The sequence below is a fragment of the Schistocerca gregaria genome, chromosome 2 (assembly GCF_023897955.1).
Source record: "Schistocerca gregaria isolate iqSchGreg1 chromosome 2, iqSchGreg1.2, whole genome shotgun sequence".
Classification (NCBI taxonomy): Eukaryota; Metazoa; Arthropoda; class Insecta; order Orthoptera; family Acrididae; genus Schistocerca; species Schistocerca gregaria.
This window is the reverse complement of record NC_064921.1, coordinates 881,905,671-881,932,469: the sequence shown is the minus strand read 5'-3', so window position 1 is coordinate 881,932,469 and position 26,799 is coordinate 881,905,671. Positions and strand designations below refer to the sequence as shown.

Sequence of the window (26,799 nt, the reverse complement as noted above, 5' to 3'; positions counted from 1 at the left end):
TAGTGCTTTAGCTATGTACTTTGCTGTTATTTTTGGATTGGGATGGGTTATTAATGATAAATTTCATAAGTGAATATATGTATTGTGAAGGTACATCCCGAGTTCCTTAAATAAATGTCTGCAAGGTGATCTTGGGTGGGCTCCAGCTATTATTCTGATTGTATGCTTTTTTGCAATGAATACTTTCTCTCTTAATGACGAATTGTCCCAAAATATGATGCCATAAGAAAGCAGTGAATGAAAATATGTATTGTAGGCTAATTTACTGATATGTTTATCACCAAAATTTGCAATAACCCTAATAGCATAAGTAGCTGAACGTAACCATTTGAGCAGATAATGGATATGTTTCTTCCAATTTCATTTTCTCATCAATGCACACACCTAGAAATTTGGAGTATTCTGCCTTAGCAACAGACTTCCGTTCATAGTCTATATTTATCAATGGTGTTATGCAATTTACTGTACAGAATTGTATAAATTGCGTTTTCTCAAAATTTAGTGAGAGTCCATTTGCAGAGAACCACTTAATAATTTTCTGGAAGACATTATTTGCAATTTCCTCAGCTGATTCTTGCTTCTTGGGTGTGATTACTATACTTGCATCATCAGCAAAGAGAACTAGCTTTGCATCTTCATTAATATAGAGTGGCAAGTCATATATTAAGAACAATAAGGAACCCAAGATTGAACCCTGTGGGACACCATTCTTGATACCTCCCCAGTTAGAGGACTCTGCTGGTTTTTGCAGACTATCTGTACTGTTAATTCCAACCTTCTGTATTCTTCCAGTTAAGTGTGAATTAAACCATTTGTGCACTGTCCCACTCATACCACAATACTTAAGATTATCTAGAAGAATTTCATTTCAATTCAAAAACCTTTGAGAGATCACAAAATATCCCAATGGTTGATGTTCAGTTATTCAATGCACTCAATATTTGATCAGTGAAAGCATATATATATATATATATATATATATATATATATATATATATATATATATATATATATATATATATTGACATTTTTACAGATATGTGATACAGTTTTGTTAGGGAAACTGTTTTCAAATATACTCACAAATATATCTTGAAATAGCTTAAATTTTAAATTAGCATCATGTTCCCTGTACACCTCATCTGAGTCTAACTGTTGCAAACTTTCCCTAAAATTTTGAATTTTTAAATCATTAATGGAACACACTACTTTGGAGGACTGTTTTGCATTACTGTATGGAGCTATATTACATACTGTAACTAGTTGTGCATCATGATCAGATAGACCATTCTTAACAGGAAAAGTTTTTGTATGCTTAAATTTGTCTTGGTCTATGAAAACGCTATATATCAATGTGCTGCTTTCAAGTGCCACCTGGGTATGAAAATCAGTAACTGATGTCAGATTGAAAAAAACCAAGTAATACTTCAAGGTCAAGCTTTCTATTGTACTCTTTCAGAAAATCTGCATTGAAACCCCTACAAACAATAATTTGCTTTCCTTTGTCTGACAGGTAGCACAATAAAGAATCCAATTTTTTCAAAAACAGTTGAAAATTTCCCAATGGGGACATATACATGGCTATTATTATAAAAGTGCCATTATTAAGTTTAAGCTCACATGCACATGCTTCTATATGTTGCTCTATGCAAAAAATTTAGTTTCCAAATTTGTCTCACTATGACTGATTTCAACATGTGTGGCAATTCCTCCTCTCTCTATAGTGTCTCTACTTACATGTGCTGAAAGCTTATTTCCACCTACATTTACCATTTCCATACCTATGACTATATTATGTTGAGACAGGCATATTACATATATTTCACCCTCTGTTTCTAAATCTTCTAAACAAACAAGAAGCTCATCTACTTTGTTTTTTAATCCCCTGATATGCTTATGCAATATATTAACATAATTTTTCATTGTGCTTTTATGTGAATCTTGTGACATACTAACATCACTTTTCACTGTACTGTTATGAGAATTTTGTGATATTTTGGCGACTATAGTACCTGCACGTCTGAACTTCCCATTGAGCTTAATTTCAATCAATGTAGGAGACTGGACACTGACCTTAGCCTAAAAAGTGCTCCCACGAGTTTCAGTGCCCCCCCCCCCCCCCCTCAAAGATTTTGCTATCATCCCAGCCAGTTTACCCTTAACTTTCCTACTGATACGCGGGCCATGTCTTGTGAAGTCCCACCTATCAATACCATCAACAGGAACCAAACCTATTACTCCCAATGGGATGTTTCACAGTTTCCCTGATCGTTTCCTCTATTTTCAACCTACCAGTTGTCAAATTGTCTGCTGTTTCTTTCGCATGAGCAACCTCCCTGTTCATCATCCTATTTTCATTTCTATTTCTGTCATTTCAATAGTTTTGCCTCCTATCATTACTACCCTGTTAATAATTTCTATAATTTCCCAGCTCTCTCCTAATGATCTTCAGACTGCCCCTTATTCTGGTGTTGGCCATATTCTCTTTGTCTATCTCCTTGTCTTACATGTCTCTCCCATGTTCTGTCTAACTTGTCTGCATATCATAGAAACATTTCTATAGAGTCATAAGATCCCTAATATGGCAGCGAGTGAGTGACGTGTGTTAGCTTGGGTCGCAAGTTTATGTGAAATTTGGAGGTGTTTTTAAGCAGTTAGGCTAGTCTACATATACTAAAGTCATATATCTAGTGCCAGTGTCGTACTTTGCATCACATACTGAGTACCAATTACACGGAATCGCACTTAAAATGGAAAATCGCCGAACAACACGCAGTGCAGCCAACGGCCAGGCCGGCGACAGCGAAGGAGTGGAATCTACAGCAGGAGTTGCGGCCACTGCACCCAGCGTCGCTGACATCGCCGCACTCGTGAAGGTTTAGGTGAGTGCCACGCTGCAGGCTCGGGATCGTTGTTTAAACCATCACTGATGCTGTCACTGCAGCAGTGACAGACAAAATACAGAAAACTCTGGAGGCGAATCCGAGCGAGAGCCGTGCACTAGACACATCGTCGAAAGTAAGTGAGGAGAGATCACGACTGCTCGAACAGAAACTGATCGAGAAGTCTGACGAGTTCGAACAATATCAGAGACGCAATAATCTCAGACTGTTCGGCATTCCAGAGAGCAGCACAGAGAACACAGATGAACTAGTGATAAACCTTGTGTAACATTACGAGTCAAGATAGCTGTAACAGATCTTGAATAGCGTAAAGTTATCATTAAAAACGCACGCCGCGCGATTTGTTACGATGTGGTCGGTCATAATAATCGTAACATGCTTTTGAATACCATTAAAATATAACGGCGATACCTGTTTAGTGGTGTTGGAAATAATATGTAGTAAATTAATGTGTAAGGTAGCCGATCCTATAAGAAGAGGTAAAATTGGGCATATTAAGGTGTTTTGCTTTATATCGACTAAGCCGATGATACGGCGTCGTTTTTTTCCGTTTACTCTTAGAAAAAAAAAAACAAGTAAAGAAGTGCTAATTGTGCGTTGTGAAAAATATAGGGGTGAATTTTAAATAGCTACAGTGTATAATCAGACTAACAAATGACCATTCAGTTACGAGAAATAGCGGATAATGAAGTGTGGTCATTAAACTGAGTACACCTACAGGGCGTTCAATTCCGAGATAAGTCGATTCGCATCTCACGAGGGTCGCGGTATTAAGACCGTTTTTTTATTATATCGCGGAGAGCGGGCTTCAGTTTATAAAAAGGAGAAAATCTGTATCATTATCATTGACTGTTGGAGTCAAGCAACCAAAACTGTTAACCAAAGGATTTCGGTGAATGAGTGGTGAATGCGAAATGAAACTGTTAACGATGTCATGTTAAATAAAACAGAAGAGCAAGTCAGTTGGGTCTTATCTGTTATTATTCCATAAACTGTAACATTTCTTCTCGTTGTACGAAGCCTTTATAAACGATGGTTATGACAATTTGTTTTGAAGGGATCTCGTTTCGAGTTAAATTTTGGGGACCTGGTCAAGAAGGGACAGTTCGTAGATCCTAACTACTGAAGCTATTCTGGAATCAGGTGCTACCGTGACCGTTGTGTGTTGTCAATGGCTTAAGGACATCATATCTCATGCACTAAAATCGATGCGCCTTTCCTCTTGGTATAACGGTGCCTCACGGTAACAACGACAACGCCGACGACGAATGAAGAAGCGGTAGACTTGCCCAAGAAAAGGTAGGCGTGTGGGTGACTCTGAGTGACATTGACAAAAGTCATAGAATGGCTTGTAGGTCGCCAGATTCTACAAAACCAAAACCTATAATACTGAAATTTGTGTCCTATAGGAAATTATCTTAAATCTTCAGAGCAAAGAAGAATCTCGCGAAGTTGGGTCTGATAGTATGCGAGGATCTGACCTCTGAAAGACTAAACATTTTGAAGAGCGGGATTTCGAAATTTGGGCTACAGAACATATGGACAAATGACGGCAGGGTAATGGTTAAGACCGAAAACGGAAAGAGAACAATTTGCAGTGTTAATGAACTCAAAAGCCTGTGATTTAGAAGCTAAATCATGTCAAATCTTGCTGCCACTAACCTATATGTTTATATTGTTTACGTTGTCAGCCATAGCTGAACGAATGTATTATTAATTTTTTCATTTCTTCACATAAACATTTTCTCTCTGATTGTTTTCTCATATAATTTTGTTATTATTTGTGTTATCAACTTTTCGTTTCTCCACATAACTATTTTTATTTCAAATTGTTTTCTCGTGTAATTTTCTTAATTATTACATAAGTAAGTCTTACTTCCATCTGTAATTAGCAACCCACTATCATATTTTAGTTGTTATCCTCATAAGTGCCATTACTATCACACTCTATCCTCGTCTTGAAAACTGTTATGTGCAGATTACCCCCCTGTTGTGGTTAGTGAGTTTCCTTCCCTTGACAGCACATAACTACATTCAGGAACGTTGCAAACCTCGCCAACCTTGGTTATAGGTCCCGTCGTCTCCCCTGGGACCTACTCCCCCCCTCCCCCTCTGGGCCGCTTTCCCTGCAGAGAACTGGGAGAACACTCCCCCTCCCCCCTCCTCCTCACGCCATCCGCATTACTCATGCCAGACCCTCTTGTCAGCGCTAACCACGACCCACAACCATCTGTCAGCAGCCTCCTTGGCCTAGCAAGACCTGAACGCACCAAGTTCCATATTGCACATGCAAATTTCCAGTCTCTGCCAGCTCACTTCGACGAGTTCAAATATATATTTAAAACTACTTATATACACTAATACTTTTGTCAGAGACTTGGCTCAAACCAAGTATTCCCACAACTTCCATAAACCTAGATGGCTATATCTTTCTCAGGCATGACAGATGCAACAGATGAGGGGGTGGAGTAGGGGTGTACATACACTCTGATTTATCACCTACTGTGCTACATACATTCGACAATAATGTAGATAAACAGGAGAAATATATGTTCATTGAGATCAAATCCCTTAACAGAAAGTGCTTAATATGTGTCCTTTAAAAACCTCCTAAAGTAGGTGGATTCGCCTGCTTTGAAACTGCCCTCTCAAGTCTCATCGTCATATGAACATGTAATAATACCAGGTGACACTTAACATTAATTTTCTGCGCAATAGTCCTTCCTGTGGGAAATTTAAGAGGATGCTCTCTACCTCAAAGATGACGCTACTTCAGCTGGAACCTACTCATCACACCACTACCAATCACACTTTCATACATATATTCGCAACGAAATCTCCAAACAGAATAATCTGCACCTCTAAAATATCTGCGCCTGGCATGTATGTCTATGACATTATTTTCATGATGTATTCACTAGAATGTCCTAGAAAGAAACAAAAACTGTCTACATACCAAGACTTCAAGATAGACACGAAGCCCAAGCCTACTACAGTAGTACAAGTTTATATGCCAACTAGCTCTGCAGATGATGAAGAAACTGATGAAATGTATGATTAGATAAAAGAAATCATTCTGGTAGTGTAGGGAGACGAAAATTTAATAGTCATTGGTGACTGGAATTCGACAGTAGGAAAAGGAAACGTAGTAGGTGAATACGGATTGGGGGTAAGAAATGAAAGAGGGAGCAGCCTGCTAGAATTTTGCACAGAGCATAACTTAATCATAGCTAACACTAGCTTCAAGAATCAACAAAGAAGGTTGCATACATGGAAGAAGCCTGGAGATACTAGAAGGTGTCAGATAGATTATATAAGGCTAAGATATAGATTTAGGAACCAGATTTTAAATTGTAAGACATTTTCAAGGGCAGATGTGGGCTCTGACCACATCTCTTGGTTATGAACTATAGATTAAAACTGAAGAAACTGCAAAAAGGTGGGAATTTAAGGAGATAGGACCTGGATAAACTGAAAGAACCAGAGCTTATACAGAGTTTCAGGGAGAGCATATGGGAACAATTGACAGGAATTGGGGAAAGAAATACGCTAGAAGAAGAATGGGTAGCTTTGAGGAATGAAACAGTGGAGGCAACACAGGATGAAGTAGGTAAAAAGACGAGGGCTAGTAGAAATCCTTGGGTAACAGAAGAGATATTGAATTTAATTGATGAAGGGAGAAAATACAAAAATGCAGCAAGTGAAGCAGGCAAAATGGAATACAAACATCTCAAAAATGAGATCGACAGGAAGTGCAAAATGGCTAAGCAGGGATTGCTAGAGGACAAATGTAAGGATGTAGAGGGATATCTCACTAGGGGTAAGATAGATACTGCCTACAGGAAAATTAAAGAGACCTTCAGACAAAGGAGAACCACTTGCATGAATATGAAGAGCTCAGATGGAAACCCAGTTCTAAGCAAAGAAGGGAAAGCAGAAAGGTGGAAGGAGTATATAGAGGGTCTAAACAGGGGCGATGTTTTTGAGGACAATATAATGGAAATGGAAGAGGATGTAGATGAAGATGAAATGGGAGATATGATACTGCGTGAAGAGTTTGACAGAGCACTGAAATTCCGGAGTCAAAACAAGGCCCCGGGAGAAGACAACATTCCATTAGAACTACTGACAGCCTTGGGAGAGCCAGTCCTGACAAGACTCTACCATCTGGTGAGCAAGATGTATGAGACAGGCGAAATACACTCAGACTTCAAGAAGAATATGATAATTCCAATCCCAAAGAAAGCAGGTGTTGAGAGATGTGAAAATCACCGAACTATCAGTATAATAAGCCACAGATGCAAAATACTAACGCGAATTCTTTAGAGACGAATGGAAAAACTAGTAGAAGCAGACTCGGGGAAGATCAGTTTGGATTCCCTAGAAATATTGGAACACATGAGGCAATACTGACCTTACGACTTATCTTAGAAGAAAGATTAAGGAAAGACAAACCTACGTTTCTAGCATCTGTAGACTTAGAGAAAGCTTTTGACAATGTTGACTGGAATAATCTCTTTCAAATTCTGAAGGTGGCAGGGGTAAAATACAGGACTATTTACAATTTGTACAGAAAGCAGATGTCAGTTATAGGAGTCGAGGGACATGAAACGGAAGCATTGGTTGGGAAGGGAGTGAGATAGGGTTGTAGCCTATCTCCAATGTTATTCAATCTGTATATTGAGCACGCACTAAAGGTATTAAAATCTATGGAGAAGAAATAAAAACTTTGAGGTTCGCCGATAACATTGTAATTCTGTCAAAGACAGCAAAGGACTTGGAAGAGCAGTTGAACGGAATGGACAGTATCTTGAAAGGAGGATATAAGATGAATGTCAACAAAAGCAAAACGAGGATAATGGAATGTAGTCGAATTAAGTCGGGTGATGCAGAGGGAATTGGATTAGGAAATGAGAGACTTAAAGTAGTAAAGGAGTTATGCTACTTGGGGAGCAAAATAACTGATTATGGTCGAAGTAGAGAAGATATGAAATGTAGACTGGCAATGGCAAAGAAAGCGTTTCTGAAGAAGAGAAATTTGTTATCCTTGAGTATTGATTTAAGTGTCAGGAAGTCGTGTCTGAAAGTATTTCTATGGAATGTAGCGATGTATGGAAGTGAAACATGGACGATAAATAGTTTAGACAAGAAGGGAATAGAAGCTTTTGAAATGTGGTGCTACAGAAGAATGCTGAAGATTAGATGGGTAGATCACATAACTAATGAGGCGGCATTGAATAGAATTGGGAAGAAGAGGAGCTTGTGGCACAACTTGACTAGAAGAAGGGATCGGTTGGTAGGACATGTTCTGAGACATCGAGGGATCACTAATTTAGTGTTGGAGGGTCACGTGGAGGGTAAAAATCGTAGAGGGAGGCCAAGACATGAATACACTAAGCAGATTCAGAAGGATGTAGGTTGCAGTAGGTACTGGGATACGAAGAAGCTTGCAAAGGATAGAGTGCATAGAGAGCTGCATCAAACCAGTCTCAGGACTAAAGACCACAACAACAACAACAACAACATGTATTTACAGACTTCTAGTTAGAGACTATCAATAGATTTACTCCTGGTATATACTACATTTTTGCAAATAACTTATTAAATAATGTAATTCCGCATTTTCCACTCATATCTCACTATCAGTCACTGCACACACACACACACACACACACACACACACACACACACACACACACACAAACACACACACACACACACACACCCGACACAACACAAACACACACTGGTGATCTCTGGGCCATTTTCTGTACTGCCACTTCACATTTTCTATCCTGAAATACTGAGTCAGCATCCCTCCATAATGAGTGACATGATGAGGTCAGAAGGAGGAAGAGGTGTTAGTACTGTGCTATGCATAGCTTGAGGGTAAGTATTTCTAGAAAAGAAAAAAAGAAGAAAAAAAGATAAAGTGAAGGTATTATGTGGAATGTTGGATATTTTATAATCATTAATATTATCGTTATTTATTTGTATAACAGTCTTTATCAAATCCCTACTCTGTTTTAGCCAAGTAATCCTTCAATGTGTAAAATGTATTGCATATCAGGTACTTTTTAGCTGCCTTTTTAAACAAGTGTATTTTTGCAGTTTCTTTTACCTGTTTTGGCAGTTTATTGTACAGTTTTATTCCTTGTTAGAAAATGCTGTTTTGAGATTTATGTTTATTTTTTCTTGATAAATGTAAGTTTAATCTATCTCTTGTTGCACGATCATGGACAGAGCTGTTTGTGCAGTAATTTTTGATGTGTACAACTGACTGGTAAATGTATTCACATGGAGTAGTTAAGCCCCTAGTGTTCTGAACAGATCTTTACAATGAGCTCGACTAGTATTTTTGGTTATTATTCTTACAGGCCTTTTCTGGAGTTTGAAAATTGTGTTTATATTTTGTGCATTTGTTCTGCAAAATGAATGCCATAGCTAAGAATTGAGTGTACATATGAATAATATGTAACTAAAAGACACTGCATGTTACACACTGATGATAGGATTCCAAGGGCATAACATGATGATGACATTTTGTTTGCAAGTTCCTTTGTGTGTTCACTCCACTTCAACTGAGAATCAATATTCAATTCCAGAAAATTTGCATTTGTTACACAGTCTATAGAGGTGCCATCTACATTTAATTTAACATTTGTCATTTTTCCTCTTCAAACTGAAATTCATAGCATTAGTTTTATTTGTGTTCAGTGTCACTTTATTAGTTATTGACCAATCATAAACTTTCTTGAGAGTTTCATTTTGCTTTCTCAACAAATAGTTCTCTTGTTTTCTCAGTTACTGTAATATTTCTGTCATCAGCAAAGAGGAATTTTTTTCACCGTGATTAACACTACTGGGAAAGTCATTGGTGTATATCAGGAACAGTGTTAGTCCTAATATGCTACCTTGCAGAACCCCTATATTAATGTATTTTGGTTCTGATAAGTATTTAGTAAATGTTTAGCTCTATTTGAAGTATGTGCTATCTCTACTCTTTGTACCCTATCTGTTAGGTATGATCAAAACCAATCATTAGATATCCCTCTTATTCCTAATGCTTCTAATTTATTTAATAGAATCTATTGGTCGATTGTATCAAACACCTTAGAAAGACCCAAAAATATGCCTGTGATATACTCATCTTTATCAAGAGAATCAAAGACTACTTTTGTGAATTCCGCTATGGTTGACTCCGTATTTTTTTTGGAAACCAAACTGTGATTCACTGAAAAGATTGTATTTATTCAGGTAATTCATTAATTTGTCTTTCATAATTGCTTCTATTATTTTTGAGAATGCTGACAGCAGGGAAATGGGCCAGTAATTTTCTGTCTTCTGCATTACCTTTCTTAAGCAAAGGTACAAATCTTGCCTGTTTTAAGTGCTCTGGAAATGTCCCTGATGTGAAGGATTAATTTATTATATTTGTTTAGGGGCCTTGTATAATTCCTAAGCATTGTCTCAGTACACACATTGGTACTTCATCTAAGCCTACTGAATTTTTATTTTTTGAATTGTCTTACTGACTTCATTCTCTGTGGTTGGAAGTAATATCGTTGTATTTAGTGAAACATTATTTACAGGTGTTATATTTGTATGGGCGAAATTTTGCTGTAACTTCTCTGCAATACTTGAAAAATACTCATTTACATAGTTTGCTAAGTGCTGTGGATCATTTATTACCTTATCCTCCTCCCTTAGCAGTATGTTATTCTGCGTTTGTTTGCCTCTCCCTTATTCTCTGCATTATATATTATTTTGTCATTAAATGACTGTTTGCAGCACTCAGCACCTTCCTATAGATACTTCGGTTTAACACACTTCCGAGCATCTGCTCCAAAAATGATGAAACCAGTCCCAAGGTGCCATCTGGCTGCTTTGTTTGGAACCCTGAATGATGTCATGATGCCAGCCAGAGGACAGTCAGCTATGTGCAGCTGGTTGTGAGGAACCCTCACACATGGCTCCTTTCTACTCTTTGTGGCTCCAGAAGCACATATCTCACTTTGACTGCTGGATCCTGACCTGAAGGGGCTAATGGCCACCACTGCTGTAGGTCGCTTTTGGCTCCTACATAGTAATGGATTTGATCCAGAAGTGCAAAATATGGACAAGTAGAGAGAATCAGTCGTGGTTGCAATAAAGATGGATTTATTAGTTTTCATTTGAGATGCAGTTCTCCTGTATTCAAAGGCATCTTCAGACAATCGAACTATTGGTAAATAATAATCTCATGAAATGAGGAGCCAAACACATGTAATTGCCCCCAGGAAAGAGTACGCCAAGTGCATGTATAAAGCTAAAACACGATGGTCACAATTTGTATCTTGTGAAGGCTTACAGTAATGTAGTAATGCACCACAAGGCAATAATGGTAATAAAAGAGAACTCTCATATGGTAAGATCAAAAGTAATGTTTTAAAAACACAGGTTCTGTCAACAGCGTAAAAAACCATCATATGGAGATGATGCCCACTAAACCCAAAATAGCACTTCTTTAAATTTGTCATATATGCACAACTTAACGTGTTAGCATCTTCATTACCATTATCGGATTGTGGTGTGGTACCACATTACTGTAAACCTTCACAAGGTACAAATTGCGGCCATTGGCGTTTTTCCATATTTTAGCATTATACATGCACTTGGCTCATTCTTTTCTGGGTATAATTTCATGTGTTTGACTCAATTTCATAAGATGATTGTTTTTCCATAGTTCGATTGTCTGAAGAATACTTTTAATACAGGTGAAATGCGCAGCAAATGAAGGACTAATAAATCCATCTTCATTGCAACCATGACAGAATTCTCTCTGTAACATTACGATGGCTGCTTTGCCGTTGCCACAGAGTTTGAGAATGAGGTGGAATGACTTTAGAAGTGCAAAATTCTGGCTGTTGATCCGTAATTCGTTCTCACACGTGCTGCCTTCATTTGAAATCAAAGAAACTGGAATTTGAGGAAGTAACTTGTTTTTCCATATCGCCCACAATGCGTTGTCAAGCATAAAAGCAGTGTCTGTCAATACCTGCAGATGTCGCCAGAACTGGGAAGGTGATCTGCTGTTTAGTTTTTTTGTATAAATCGGCTGATGAACTTATTGCTCTGGCTATTTGGACAATTATTGAGGTGAAGCTCCTTCGATGTTTCTAACTTATGAGTGACCAGAGGTGACTGGATAATGTCACTGATGATAGATGTATAATCAACAATATTGCACAAGAAGCTAGAAATTTTGACATGTCATCAGTAATGTTGTGGGTAGTCAGAACAGTCTCTGTGATGTCTAAACCAAGTCTATCGCTTTTCAGGTTGAAATAAGAGCAGGTTATGTAATGAATGCTCTATTGTAGGAATGTCACTGAAATTGTGCCTATACAGCACTAGGGTATCGGATGCAGGGGTGCCGTCATACGGAACCCCATTGATCATACACAGCCGAGGAGATAAATCACAATTCTTCTCCTGTGACCCAGTTGGTCATGTTCCACGGAGGAAGAAACGGGTTCGTCTGCTCCATTTATCGTGTGGAAGCACAATGGAATACATATGGACATAGTCTTGGTGGTGAAACTGCATATGAAAACCTTGTTCACTTAAATGTACACAGTTTTGTATCGAGCTAGTGTGAGCTGTCGTATTGATTCAGTCAGTATGATGAGAGGTTGTGCCACACTAATTTCTTGCAAGAGTTCCACGTGGTGTTCTGCCTGTGTGGGAGGGAAAACATAATCACTCTTATTTTTCAACTCACAAATGGTTTGCTGTGTATCATTTGTCACACCGTTTAATTCACTAAAAATAGAGTTTGGTTGGGCGAAAGGTCGCATTAACCTTCGTCTAGCTTCATAATCCACTGTTTGGCAGCCTCCTGGTGGGAGGTCACACCTCTGTAATTGGTAGTGTGAGGTGCCACGTCGCCCACGCCACCGTATAAGGGAGGTGGGCTGGTCACAGACTGGTGCCCATCGGTAGAGGTCGAACTGCTGCTAGGCGAGCCTGGAGTGGTTTACCAGAGGAGCGGCGCCAGGTCCTGGAAGGAGGGCTTTGTGCTGGTAGCTGACATTGTAGCTGCAGCTGACCGGACTTGTGGTGACTGCTTATTGACCCATGGTATGGCAGAGCCTGGCATGGTCCCCTCAACATAGCTGGTCTGCTGAGCTGTGAATATTTCTGCTAAAAAGTCCAGATGATTATAGGAGAGAGTGGCTTATTTGTTGTGTCGATGCATTTCTAGTCATCTTCCAGACAACATTTCCATGGCCCACTTGTGGGGCAGCTATTGGCCTGTTCTATAAGACTGCTTTCTTCCTGCTGTGCCGGAAGGTTCACTGTGCTGGGACTTGCCTGTCTTGCAGTATATAAACAGACCACTACTGTGACTGGCATGCCGAGATCGGCACCTACCACCTGGCTATGGCTTCTGTGATGCTGCACTGCCATGCTTGCACGGAATCACCAAAAATAAGTGGGGGCGCCACAGAACCATACAACTATGGAAGACATGCCTGTGGGTCTATATCCTGGACTGCTCTACAAAAAAAGTCATCATGCAAAGCTAACAAAGTACATTTGCTAAAATTTTCAGTATATTAGTACTAACCTGCTTGAAAAATAAGTTCAGAGGTTAGGAATTTACACTACAATGATTAGTCCTTTAGATCCTCACTTACTACTAAAAGTGTACGCCTGTGTCGTACTAATTGCTAGTCCTTAATTCTCTTGAGAATGTATAGCATAGCATATGACTATACTAATATCCCACTAGCCATATCATCCTGACAATGGTCCAGATACCCCTCATCACATTTTCAAGGTCCTCAACTCTCAAAAGTTGTGTAATACATTTCTTACTACTATCCTAATTACAATCTTCCATGTACAATTATCTTTTACTTCTCAATTTATACATACAACCAAAAATGACATGAAAAACTCTTTCCCTTTTAATAAGTTATCCTGAACAAACCTATACCAGCATATGGTGTGACTCTGTTAACCTCCAGTGCTCAGCATTACCTTTGTCTATCCAGTGGTATTTAGCTCATTATTCTGGAATTTCGTTCAGAACTTTGTCCCTGTGAACACAGTTCCGTTTATGCTTTCCTAGAAAGCATATTCCCAACCCTATCCTCGCACGTGAGCCACATGTGGTATTATGACTCAGAATACGTCGACAGTTAATCCCAATTACTTATCTCACTATATTCTTTTAATCACAGGCTGAATTCTTCCCACAAATTCTTGGCTTCCTGGAACCTCTCGTGGCGTCGCAGCTATTACGCGACTGCAGATTTTTGCAGTAAGTTTTGTTAAGTTATGGCAAGCTGTTTTGGAAGCCTGCAGTATAGTAGCATTCGGCGGCGGCCGACTTGTGGCCTGCCATATGCGTCACAGCCACACCTGTCGCTAAAGCGGACCGTGAGAATGCTCACTGTGGTGTGTACTAAAATCACTGATTCACCTCACCTAAGAAACTAAATAACTACGTTAAATATTGTCTGTTTTATTCCAAATTTTGTACATGACCTTTTGTTATTCAGATGAACTTCATGTCAAAATTTGATAACGCTACCTATAATAGTTTCGGAGATATAAAAAACCCATTAAAATGTACTTAACAGACACTTAAGAAAGTAAATTCATATAGGAACAATAACAGTTTATATTTCTTTTGTTATTTGAAAGCGGCAATAGCACTCTCAGTGTGCCGATTTATTTTATAAAGACTTTCAATTCCAAACTACCAATAATTTTTCTTTCGTAATGAAAATAACAGTTTAAAAGTTAATATTTATACTTTCTGTTAGGGTGAGATTTTATTAGGGTAATCCCAAAAGTAAGGTCTCCTATTTTTTTGTAAGTACATAGATCTGTTTATTTCTACAATGGTTTACATCAGTTTACAGCTTGAACATTTAACTATTTCTCGACATAATCACCATTTCTGTTGATGGATTTTTGAGAATCTGTGGCAGTTTTTGTATGCCCATGTCATACCAGCTCGCCGCCATGCCGTTCAAAAAGTTATCAACCTCTTCTTTCACCTCATCGTCGGAGCTGAATCGCTAAGGCCACAATTAACGTTGATAGGTACTGTGGGACTGAAAAAACTCAAACGGGCAATTCAGAACCGGAGAAGAGGAATGTTGAGCAAGGGCAAAAACAGTCTCCATAATGGACTCCCACTAAATTTGAGAAACACAGTTTATACAATTCGGTATAGCAAATGGCATAACACCATTGATAAATATAGACTATGAACGGAAGTCTGTTGCTAAGGTAGAATACTCAAAATTTCTGGTGGTCTGCATTGATGAGAAATTGAACTGGAAGAAACACATTGATGATCTACTGAAACAGATAGGTTCAGCTACTTATGCTATTACGGTTATTGCAAATTAGGGTGATAAACATATCAGTAAATTAGCAACAGACTTCCGTTCATAGTCTATATTTATCAATGGTGTTATTCCATTTGCTATACAAAATTGTATAAACTGTGTTTCTCAAATTTAGTGGGAGTCCACTATGGGGAATGTGTTCGCCCTTGCTCAACATTCCTCTTCTCTGATTATGAATTGCCCGTTTGAGTTTTTTCAGTGTCTCACAGTACCTGTCAACGTAATTGTGCTCTTAGCGATTCAGCTCTGACGACAAGGTGAAAGATGAAGATCATAACTTAGTGAACAGCCTGGCGGCGAGCTGGTATGACATGGGCATACAAAAACTGCCACAGCGTCTACAAAAATGCATCGACAAAAATGGTGATTATGTCGAAAAATAGATAAATGTTGAAGCTGTAGACTGATGTAAACCATTGTAGAAATAAACAGATCTGTGTACTTATAAAAAAATAGGAGATCTTACTTTTGGTATTACCCTCGTATTTTGTATTACACCTTACGTAACTAGCAAGTTTTACGCTACCAGGATGTCGTGAAAACTGTAAATCCCCCTAACTGGTGGATGACGTATGTCTACGAGTGTCTGCTTTTGTAATAAGGCAACCAGAAAGGTAATAACAGGATAATCAGTTCTAAAGTATATTTCAAGCAAACAGTCTCTTAGTTTTCGTTTCGTTTGATTTGGTGGAACATTTTGTTAATATTTGCAGCATGAAATGACGTAAATGCCTCTGCGAATGTTGATTGGAGTAATACCGTTTAAGCGGAAATACGATCTTGAAATATTGATCTGTTTGGCTGTTCGTTTTGATCAACCAGTCAGACAGAAGTCTTTCCCGCGCACTCGAATGAGTCATATGACCTGAAAGCAACGGCATTCGATCAGTCGTGGATTAGCTGACGAACGAGAGGGTAATGTTACACATGTCCGAAAAAGTTATTTGTAAAATGAAGAAGTTACTGTTATTTCCCATGAGGTTTATATCGCGATGCAAGCAGATGCATTTATGGACAGTTCTGTGAAGTTTGAGAGATTGTAGAGTGTTTGTTGCAGAGAAAACTGCGTGTGAAACTATCGGCATTTGTGAAGAATTCTGCGTGGCATGTTCAGTGTCCATTTACAGTACATTTTTTGGCGCGTAGCTTCCTTTGGAGAATCTACTGAAAAGAACCGAGCGTGAAATTCATTTCGTAGCAGAGTATTGACTGTATTAATATCGTAATATTTCGGTTGGACTTGTACATTCCTGGCTGTCTTGCGTGTGATATAAGCTGCATGAATTAGTAGTATATGTGATGTCGACGTAAATGTGGACTTGTTGACACCATAACTAAAAGACAATAAACAACATTAGTATGGGGAAGCGGACATTTTCAATGAAGGAAGCATCCACTTTTGCCCGTTACTACTAGAGATTTACAGGTCATTTTGTTACCTGAGTTACACGGACTGTTCAATCGTAAGTATGGACGATGGTTTTCTTCAACGCTGCTTTAGCATCGTCTACATAGTACCTACGAATGCAGAGCAACGGATGGTGAACGAACGCTGTACTAAAGTAGGTGTGCATTAATTTGCAGCTTGCTTCACTCGGTGCTAGCGAACATTTTTAACTCCGCTCTGCCGAACTCTGATCACCAAATGCAATTTCCTGGTGACTTCTGATACTATAGCACACGAATTAAGCTTTAATGGTTTTATTCACAATTTAACTTGCTTGCCCTGTAATGTGGACGAACCTCATGACAGCATTGCGTTGGCGACAGTGTGCCCTAGCTGGAATTTTGCCCTTCTAAGTTTTACGGTGCATCACCAAAGGTAAATTTTGGCATGATGTTCAGGAAGAAAGTTTACTCTCGGGATTGTCTCGTAACCTTCACTTACATTATGCTCAGGCCGGCCGGTGTGGCCGAGTGGTTCTAGGCGCTTCAGTCTGGAACCACGCGACTGCTATGGTCACAGGTTCGAATCCTGCCTCGGGCATGGATGTGTGTGATGTCCTTAGGTTCGTTAGGCTTAAGTGGTTCTAAGTTCTAGGGACTGATGACCTCAGATGTTAAGTCCCATAGTGCTCAGAGCCATTATGCTCATGCACATCAAACTGGGTTCATTGTAATCAGATCAGAATGGACTTCAGCAGGTTGCTGTGCTAGGATGTGACCTTTGTTTGCACTATTGATAATACATCCTGAACCTCTGGCATACACTCTTCGAAAAATTCTGCTTTGTCGATTCAATCATTAACTTCATGAATTGGTCTTCTCTTCCTTTTACTATGGTCACCCTGCTTCTGAGGAAATATATGCATCTATATTGTTTCTTTCACAAGATCTGCAACACCTGAAACACAACTATCAAAATTAATGGCTTCCTGTGCATTTCTTATAGTATGTAAAAGAACATCTTTTTCTGCAGTTCTGCACTGTATGACACAAAAATCAGTGTCACTTGTACTTCTATGTACCTGTGGCCCAGCCTCCATGGTCCTAAACTACACACATTATCACCCTGTGGGATATAGGTACTACTGCACTTAAATCATCCATGTAGCTATCTGCACACTTATTCACTTTGGAGCAGCCCACAGTTTCCCCATCTGGCACCACGGCTACATGATATTATAAAGTTGCACGTGATACCAGAGCTGATGCTTCCCTGTAACTCCTTTCAACTTCCACAATGATAGTACTCTGTGTATTGCACAACCTGTCAGGGATTTTCACAATGCTAGGACCCTCTTCACTAACTATCTTAATTTTCCCACTTAAAAGATCGAACCCACAAGTTGTCAAGTTTCGTCCTACTCTTCACAGGATTGACAGGTTTAACTACACCAGCAGTTCTCACACAAACTACACAACGCCTGTTGCTCTCCCTTTCAGCTTTCTCCTTCACCTAATACTCTTCTCCCTCTTTTACCTTTTTCCCCATCCCATCCAAAATCTTCCTATTCCTCATGTCCTGAGGCTTGTTTTTAATCCACAAGTCATTGAGTCCTCTCTGCATCTCCTCTCCATACTCTAGGTAAGTACAGAAAACTATGTCATTCTCCTAGCCAGAATTACTTCCAGTCCTTTTAGACAACTTCACATGGTCTACTTGCATCCTATCTACTTGGGCTTCTACAGTTTTTAACAACTCCCCTGTGGTAACTCTGCTCCATCTAGCTCTGACCATGACATAGTTACCCTTCATCAATCACACACATAGAAACGACAAAGACATTTAAGCACACTATTCTCCAAACACTCTTCATTATTTGACATTCTTATATACTGAGCCATATCCCTTGCTCAGCACTACTGACCTTCTCAATTGCACAAACTAAGACACTTAAGGCCAATTCGCACTGGCTGTCACAGCACTATCACATCACATCGCACCACTGTCACATCAAGGTGTATTCGCGCTGTCCATCGCGTCTTGGCATGCCAAGTGAGTTCAGTTTATTTGATTCAACTCGCATAGCTCTCCTCAATTATTGTTTTGGGGTAATTGCGATCTTTGCAAGATGATTTTCAACTATTTTTACACACAAAGCTCTTGTACATGGATGCTGGAGTCCAAATTTGTACTAAAATGATATTTATCGGACTCAAATTGTTTGCTGTTTCCAGGGATAACTTGTATACTATAGAAGACAGCAGAGACACAAAACAACGTAAAAAATGAGTGTGGATCCGAAAAATGTCATTATGTGGTACAGAAAGGGTTTTCAACATACCATAAAAGGATTCTAAGGTTATTTTTGATCCGTCGTTGCAACTACAAAAATGTGTGATTTCTTCTCCAGACCCGTTTCGCTTTATTAAGGTAAAGCATCATCAGTGGTCTATAATTAAATTTATTTACATTTTGATTTGCTTTTTAGATCGAAAAACAGTTCGTTAAGAATGGGTTGGTTTGTACTTAACGGTGATTTTTCGGCTGATTTCTCGCTTACATCGTGGAATGCCGTCTGCTAGCACATCGTTGTTTTTCTGTGTTAGATGCAGATGTAAGCGAGAAACCAGTCGAAAAATCACCGTAAGTACAAACCAACCTAATCTTAACGAACTGTTTTTCGATCTAAAAAGCAAATCAAAATGTAAATAAACTGAATTACAGGCTACTGATGATGCTTTACCTCAATAAAGCGAAACGCCTCTGTTGAAAAAATCACGCCATTTTGTAGTTGCAATTTAGATCCGTAAAAGAAGTTCTAGGAAGAGGAATCTGCATTTATAAATATTTTATAAAATCGAAGCACCAGTTTTTTTCATTTGTTATGTCAAATAGGAGCCAGAATTACTAAAAGGGACACAATGTTGCGAGCTGCCATCACATCCTATCAAACATTGATTTGTTCAGTGTTTAGTTGCAGTTCAGTGCAACTTTTTATGCAATAATATAACACCCTCAGTATCTCTCTCTTGAAGATTGATAGGTTCTCTTTATATCTTGTATTTGGGTTTTAATAGTTCAAGTGCCTTATTTGTACTGGGGTTCACTAGTAAAATCACATATATATGGTCCACTGATGCTTGCAAAATTGTTTCAAACACAGTCCAGAGTGCTACTTAGCAAAAGATAAGTCTGCCCAAACACATATTTAAACGGACAACTATAGTACATAATATGATGTGCTTTACAAATATGCTTCTGCTTCACAAGAAAAGCATTTTACCACTCTTGCAGTGTTTGAAGGTTTCAGTCCATTTCTGTGTAAAACACTGCAAATGCCTGGCAACATACAAATAAATTCCACTAATTAATCTCTGGTTCTACCTACAGCAATTCTTTCACTTCGAGTTTCAGCCATATTGCAGTCCATTTCATTGTAAAATATTAAATATGGTAACAGAATATATAAAAATCACCATTATATATGTAGTACAGGGCAAGTAATTTAGTAGGCTTATATCGTACAATTTAGACTGCTGCCTCACTGCTTCAATTAGTCTTTCATCATTTATTACACAATTATAAATTATAACAAAAGAAATAATGAAACAAAACAGTTTATAACAAACACTGAATAACTGATGCCAAACATGAAAACAATGATGAAATGAAATATGGAGATCTGCACTGGCAATGTATGAGCTTGGGGTGTCATGTGATCAACAAGGGATAGAACATTTCAGCTGTCAAAACTTCCTTCCCAAAAACTTTATGGTACTGTGATATGATAAGACATGATGGAACACCCAGAGTGGACACCGCCATTTTAAATGAATTGCACAATGTTTTGACAGAATGTGACATGATGGCCAGTGTGATTTGGCCTTTATCCTATAATTCTCAGACTTCAGCAGTGTGAAAACTGAATACTGCTTACAGCACTCAGTTTCCTCTCCTGAATCACTATGCATGATTAACACGTTACATACTCCTACCCAAAGAGGCATACCCCTTGCTTGAGACAAAACATACTAGACAACAAATTCTTATTTACTGCCCTACCCTTACTGATCTTAGCAAATAAAAATAACCATTGTCTCTCCATGATATTTCAATAAAAACATAAGCAAAAAGGCTGAATCTATATTCAAAAATACCCATTGTCTCTCCATGACATTTCAATAAAAACATAAGCAAAAAGGCTGAACCTATCTATATTCACTAATCTGCAACCCTACAGTTGTCAAGTCCCTTTCCTCATCGAGAGATGGCAGTTGTAGGCTTTATTGGGCCCTCTTCTATTACCAATTGAAGTTGATCCGGGGGTGATGGAAGACTTCTGTTCAGGATTGGGTTGTGATGGTGGGTCACTGTGATATTTAGGCTGGTGGCTACTGGGTAAAACAATACCAAGTCCATCACTTTATTACAACTAATGGAGATAGACTCAGATGCCAGGGTGTGGTAGCCACACCCATCATTGCATGTGCTTAACTAGATTTATGCAGTGCAGTTTTAGCTGGGACCAGCGAATTGGTCCCAGTGTATGGGCCCCAGAATGCTGACGTCTGCAGCCTGTATCCTTGTTTAGTATGCCACACAGTGCAAGTTCTATGAGCAATGCAGTAAATGACTGGAACACTTGCAGAGAATGTCACCCCCTGTACAGGAAGCCCCATATCCGTGTGTGGCAGTGCAAACGGTCATGGCACCCACACCACCATAAATGGGAGAGAGGTTGTACTGCCCTCATCACGACGCACTGCCCACTGGGCAGAATTCGACTTGCTGCTGAGGCGAGCCTGTGGCATCAACATGTGTCATAAAGAGGACCTGGTGCTTGTAGGTAGTGCTAGTGGTGGCTGCTTACTGACCCATGGTGTGGTAGTGCCTAGCATAGCCCCCTTGTCGTGTTTGGTCTGCCAGACTGTGAATATCTCTACTAAAAACTCACAGCTACTTATACAAGACAGCGACTCATATTTTGTGCCAATGCATCATTAAATCTACATAGATACTCCGCAAGCCACCTTACAGTGCGTGGTGGAGGGTACACTGTACAACCACTAGTCATTTTCTTTCCTGTTCCACTCACAAATACAGCGGGGGAAATACGACTGTCTATATGCCTCTGTATGAGCACTAATTTCTCATATCTTACCGTCAGGGTCCTTACACGTAATATACGTTGGCGGCAGTAGAATCGCTCCTTGTCATGTTCCTGACAGCATTTCTGCTAGCCGCCAGTGGGGAAACTGCTGGGCTCATTCTGTGAGACTCTTGTCTTACTGCTGTGCTGGTAGGTTCGTAGTGCCACATCTTGTCTGTCTCGCAGTGTTTAAACAGTCACGTTTCTTTGATGTCTACCAGTTGCCTGTAGCTTCTGCAATGCTACCTTATCGTGCTTCCACGAAATCGCCAATAAATAGTGGCAGCGCTGCAATACTTAAAAAGAAGTTGCTTCGGGAAATGCATAGAGAATGAGATGTAGAGACAACATGGAACACAGTTGTTGTCATAATAGAGACATCTGTAAATGTGTCACAAGTAAGCTGTGACTGAGAAATGGCAACAGACTTTGTTCGATACCTGAATGAATTTAGAGGTACCATACGGTATCTTTCAGAATTTATTAATAGATGCAGATGTAACTGACAATAAAGTGTTCCCAAATGAAGAACATCTGTTTATTTCTATTTAAATTTAAATATTGCTCAGTGAAATCATTCTTTCAAAACGTGTAGTGTCACCAACGAATTGAAACTGAACAAGTTAAGGAAAAGTGGCGTACAGCAACTGCGTTGGTTTAGGCACCTTCGAAGGTTCGAATGCGCTAAACGAGTTCGTATGTAGCCACGGTGACTTGCCTTTGCATCAGGCGGGTGAGAGACTACACCCTGGATGCTAGAGCAACTTTATATTCTGGAAGCAGCATGGTTGCAAGAACGGAACGAATCTGTGAGACATGATAGGCAAACGCCGTAGAAAGAAAAACAATCAAGAAAAATCGTCACACAGTGAATATACTTATGCACTGAGATTTGCTTTGTAAACTACTGACTGCTTTGGAAAGAGACACGTGTTGTATACGCACTAGGGGCAGAAGGCGATCACAGCAAAATAAAATAGTCATCTGTAAACGATGTTGGAGTATCTTCGCGCTCTTTCTGTCTTTGAGCTCGCTGTTGTAAGAGTTGAACGGCAGATTTTGGCAGATATTGCGTGATTATGAGGGTGATTGGTAGTTGTTGTTTGCTTCCTAATTGAATCACCTGTGACGAATCGATTTGAGCAAGCTACTTAATCGTTTGGTAGTCATATTTGTGCCGGTTTGGTTAATGTTGTGACATCAACCATGTCTGAGTTGGAAAATAAAGTTAACCTACTGCATAACGCCCTTCATCGGGCTTTGAGTATGCTTGTTAAGCCAGCGGATGAAAGTAAGTGGAATTTCACAGTTCTGAAGTTGTCACTTCTTTAGCTGCTGCAATCAGCAGCCAAGCGGTGAAAAAGAGACTCCATGAAGTAATGCCCGCATAGTTGATGTACGCGAAATAAAGATCAAGTAATGTGTTGCAAATTAGAGTGACGCGATTCTGTACATTCCACTGGTGCTCCGCAGACACTGTTTGCGTTATAGATAATTTCGTTCCCTTCACCCCTATACTTCCTATTGCCTCTTTACCGCTGTTTTCTTAGGAAATGGAAAAGGGTATATACTACACCTGCACACAATAAATTCATTCAGGGTAGCAGTTATTGATCAAAGAACTGAATATGTGTCAAATAGGATTTGCTGTTATGTAAATGAAGAAATAAAGAACCATAACGACAGTTTTCCCTTCCTCCTTAAAGTCATAGACTTGCCACACAGCATTAGACCCCAGCGTTTTTAAATATTTGCTGTATTTTGCAACTGATTCATCACCTTATGTATGTCATTCTGGGTTGCTTCTGTATGGTTTCTCTCACCTTATGAATGTATACTGAGATGACAATAAATTTGTAGTAGTTAGAAATTCTAAAATTGTAACTACTATATTCTTTATTTAGGCATTAAATTATAATTGGTAGCTCAATCCTTGCATTACCACTACCAGATCTTGTCAGCAACTTGGGCCCAACATCTGTTTACTCATATGCTGCAAACATATTTGGCAGTGCTTTAGAAACTTCAAAAGGGCAGGTGTATGACTAAAATTACTTACTAATCACTGTATCTGTGCTACAGCAGATAATTTATAGCCAAAGTGTGTGAGAGAATGACAATTCAGTGCATGCTATTAGTGTCCAGGAGTAAACAGATCATTCTAAAGAGTGAGAATAGATACAATAGAAACATTATTGTAATGAGCTGCTGATGATATAAAATTAAATTTTATGGTGTCAGTGGTGTGTGTGTGTGTGTGTGTGTGTGTGTGTGTGTGTGTGTGTGTGTGTGTGAGAGAGAGAGAGAGAGAGAGAGAGAGAGAGAGCCACATGGAAGCAATTTGCTGTTTTGTTCTTGTGTTGTACACATTTTGGGTGAGAGCTGCAGTAGGTTGTCCTGTATTTTGGAACATTTTTTTTGTAGGATAGGTGTGTTACTTAAAAAAATTGATTGGATTTAGAACCGGTATCTTCAGAGCCTGAATCTTTAGAGCTTCTTGGAGTTCAGTGTTTACTTACATACTGCAATGTAAGATTTACTAGCCAAAGAATGTTGCAGTATGAGGCATAATGGGAGTGAAACAACTGCCAAAAATGGCAGAAGTTGCTCCTTCTCAGGGAAGTTGTGTAGCTCCTTCAATTTTAGTGGACAAACCAGTGTATTATTATACGGCGGACAGGCCAAGGCTCTTACACAGTTGTTGAAATATTCAGGAAATTGTCAAAGCTATTGGTAGACAAAATAAAAAGCCATCAGTACTGCAAAAAAAATTTCTCATGTGGCGCAATACTAATCAGATTTTGATAGGTGGGAAAATCTAATGTTAGATGTCGAAACTAGTAGTGTTTATGGAGCACAAAAAATAATTTATATCCAGACTGAACTGTTTTTAGTGAAAGATCAAACTGATTGCTATTCCTACACAAACTTCTGTGAAATAATTTAATATCCACATAATTACGAGCACATTAAAGATCACCAAAACAGTTACATAGATGACAGGCCAAGAATGACCACCAAAAACTGTTTGCAGAGTACATGCTACATGGGAAGACCATTGAGAAATTCACATGGCTAAATAAATCATATTCGAGTGACCATGCAGAAAGTTTACAAAATATTTAATTGTTTAACGTGTACCTATAAAATACAGCAAGTAAAACAAATGACTATGACATAAATGAGAATAATTATACTCCACCTGGAGTGCTCCTGAGACGATTTTATGGGGCTGTATTTTGAGTTGACATTAAGATTAGCTTATGACAAGCTAGATTATCAATATACCCACATTAGAACAATAAATTCTGAGGAAGTAGAGTTTGAGCACAAAAAAACTGAGTAACATAAGTGCAGAGCTATCACTTGACCTGCTAATATGTGGTATTGCACCTAATAAGTCTCATTTAAATAAAGAAATTCAGTGTAAAATGTGAAGCAGAGTTGGGTGAAATAAGATTACAAAAAAAAAGGGGGGGGGGGGAGTAAAGCCTTCAAGGTAAACAAATTTGCAAAGCAGTTTGTACTGTTTTTTTCTCACAACATCCACCTAATTTAGGCAAAAAAATTACTGAACAATTATTCTCATTTATTGAAAAAGAAGTCAGCAACAGCATGGAATACAGAAATAACAAAATAACTAGAAAGAAATGTCATCAAATAATGAGAAATAATACCTTTCTTTTTAAGAAGATTAAATTTAGAAAGCTTTTGAGGCCAAGAAAGTAAGAAATGGGTAACAAAGTGGACAGAAAAAAGGAAAAAAATGACACTGGTAGAATGTGGTATACTGAAGAGAGAGGGGGGAAAAAACAACAAAGATAGAAGAATTGGAATTCTTGTATCATCATTGTTGGTCAACAGAGAGGAAAATACTGACAAAAATCAATTTATGTTTATGCTGGAACTAATATTACAACATGCCATGTGAGACTGTAATTAGTGGTAATCATTGGATTCAGGTGAAAGTAACTTCTGCAAGGCGATGAAAATCATTTGGTATCAGATCTAAAGACAGAAACAAGCTGGTTATGAAATTAGATTGGAACTGTAAGAGTCAGATGACAGAAAACCATTTTCAGTCACACTCTGAAGATGGAATAAGTGTTAATAGAAGTTGAGTCTGACTTGTGATATAAAACTTAATTAGGGACATAAAGAAAATGTCTTTGATTATTGACGTATATGATAAAGCTAATCTGTGACCTCTCCCTCCTAACATGTCCTTCCATTGACTTTAAAGTTTTATGTGACTGTTCTTTACTAGAGAAGTACTTGTATTGTGTACGGTCTTTGTTTAACAGGTAACAAGGGAGAACTCCATGACATACTTGAACTTAACATTCAAAATGCCATGAAGGAGTTAAAACTGGATGATTTCAGTGATATGCAACCTCTTCATGGGATAAAATGTACTGTCAACGCAAACAGCAGTGTGAGGTAAGTTTGTTATGATTGAATTTTATGTTTGCTTTTCCCATGTATGCAACAAGTACCATTTCCTTCTCCAACACCTTGCTTCCTGTGTCCTTGTTTTTTCTGATGTGGGTCAGTGAGAATTACACCAACTGAAGCAGAATAGTTAAAAGCACTTCAGAATGCCCAGACATTAGAAGATAATTTTGGAGTAAAGAAGGCTGCTCACCAAATAGCAGTTAGTAAGCAGCTGCACACAGAGAACTTGCTGGCTTTGGGAATCAATCCTTTCTTGAGCTAGAGAACAAATACACACACAAAATGCACACTCACATGTGCCTGTGCCCCTCCACAGTGCCAGCAGGACGCACAGTGGCCCTAGTGTAGTTTGGCAAGTGCATTGGGTGGGAGGCAGGAAGAGGGGATTAGGGGTGGGTAGGTAGCAACTTCTTGGTTTGCTGGCTAGGAATTGGGGAGAGAGAGAGGTGACAGATGTATGGGCGCGGCATATGATGCATAAATACTGGAGTC

The 26,799-nt window shown here is 38.9% G+C and overlaps 1 protein-coding gene across 2 annotated transcripts in view; it reads left to right on the top strand.

Moving 5' to 3' along the window:
* Positions 1 to 22,825: 22,825 nt before the first annotated feature.
* LOC126335296 (transport and Golgi organization protein 6 homolog) overlaps positions 22,826 to 26,799 on the top strand; it is a 103,914-nt gene continuing 99,940 nt past the window's right edge. The window contains exons 1-2 of one of the 2 annotated variants that reach the window (XM_049998392.1): positions 22,826 to 23,143; positions 26,157 to 26,292. In XM_049998392.1, coding sequence (XP_049854349.1) covers positions 23,059 to 23,143; positions 26,157 to 26,292 — 221 coding nt within the window. In that variant the 5' untranslated portion in view covers positions 22,826 to 23,058. The remainder of the gene's footprint in view (positions 23,144 to 26,156; positions 26,293 to 26,799) is intronic. The other variant, XM_049998391.1, reaches the window with a different exon arrangement.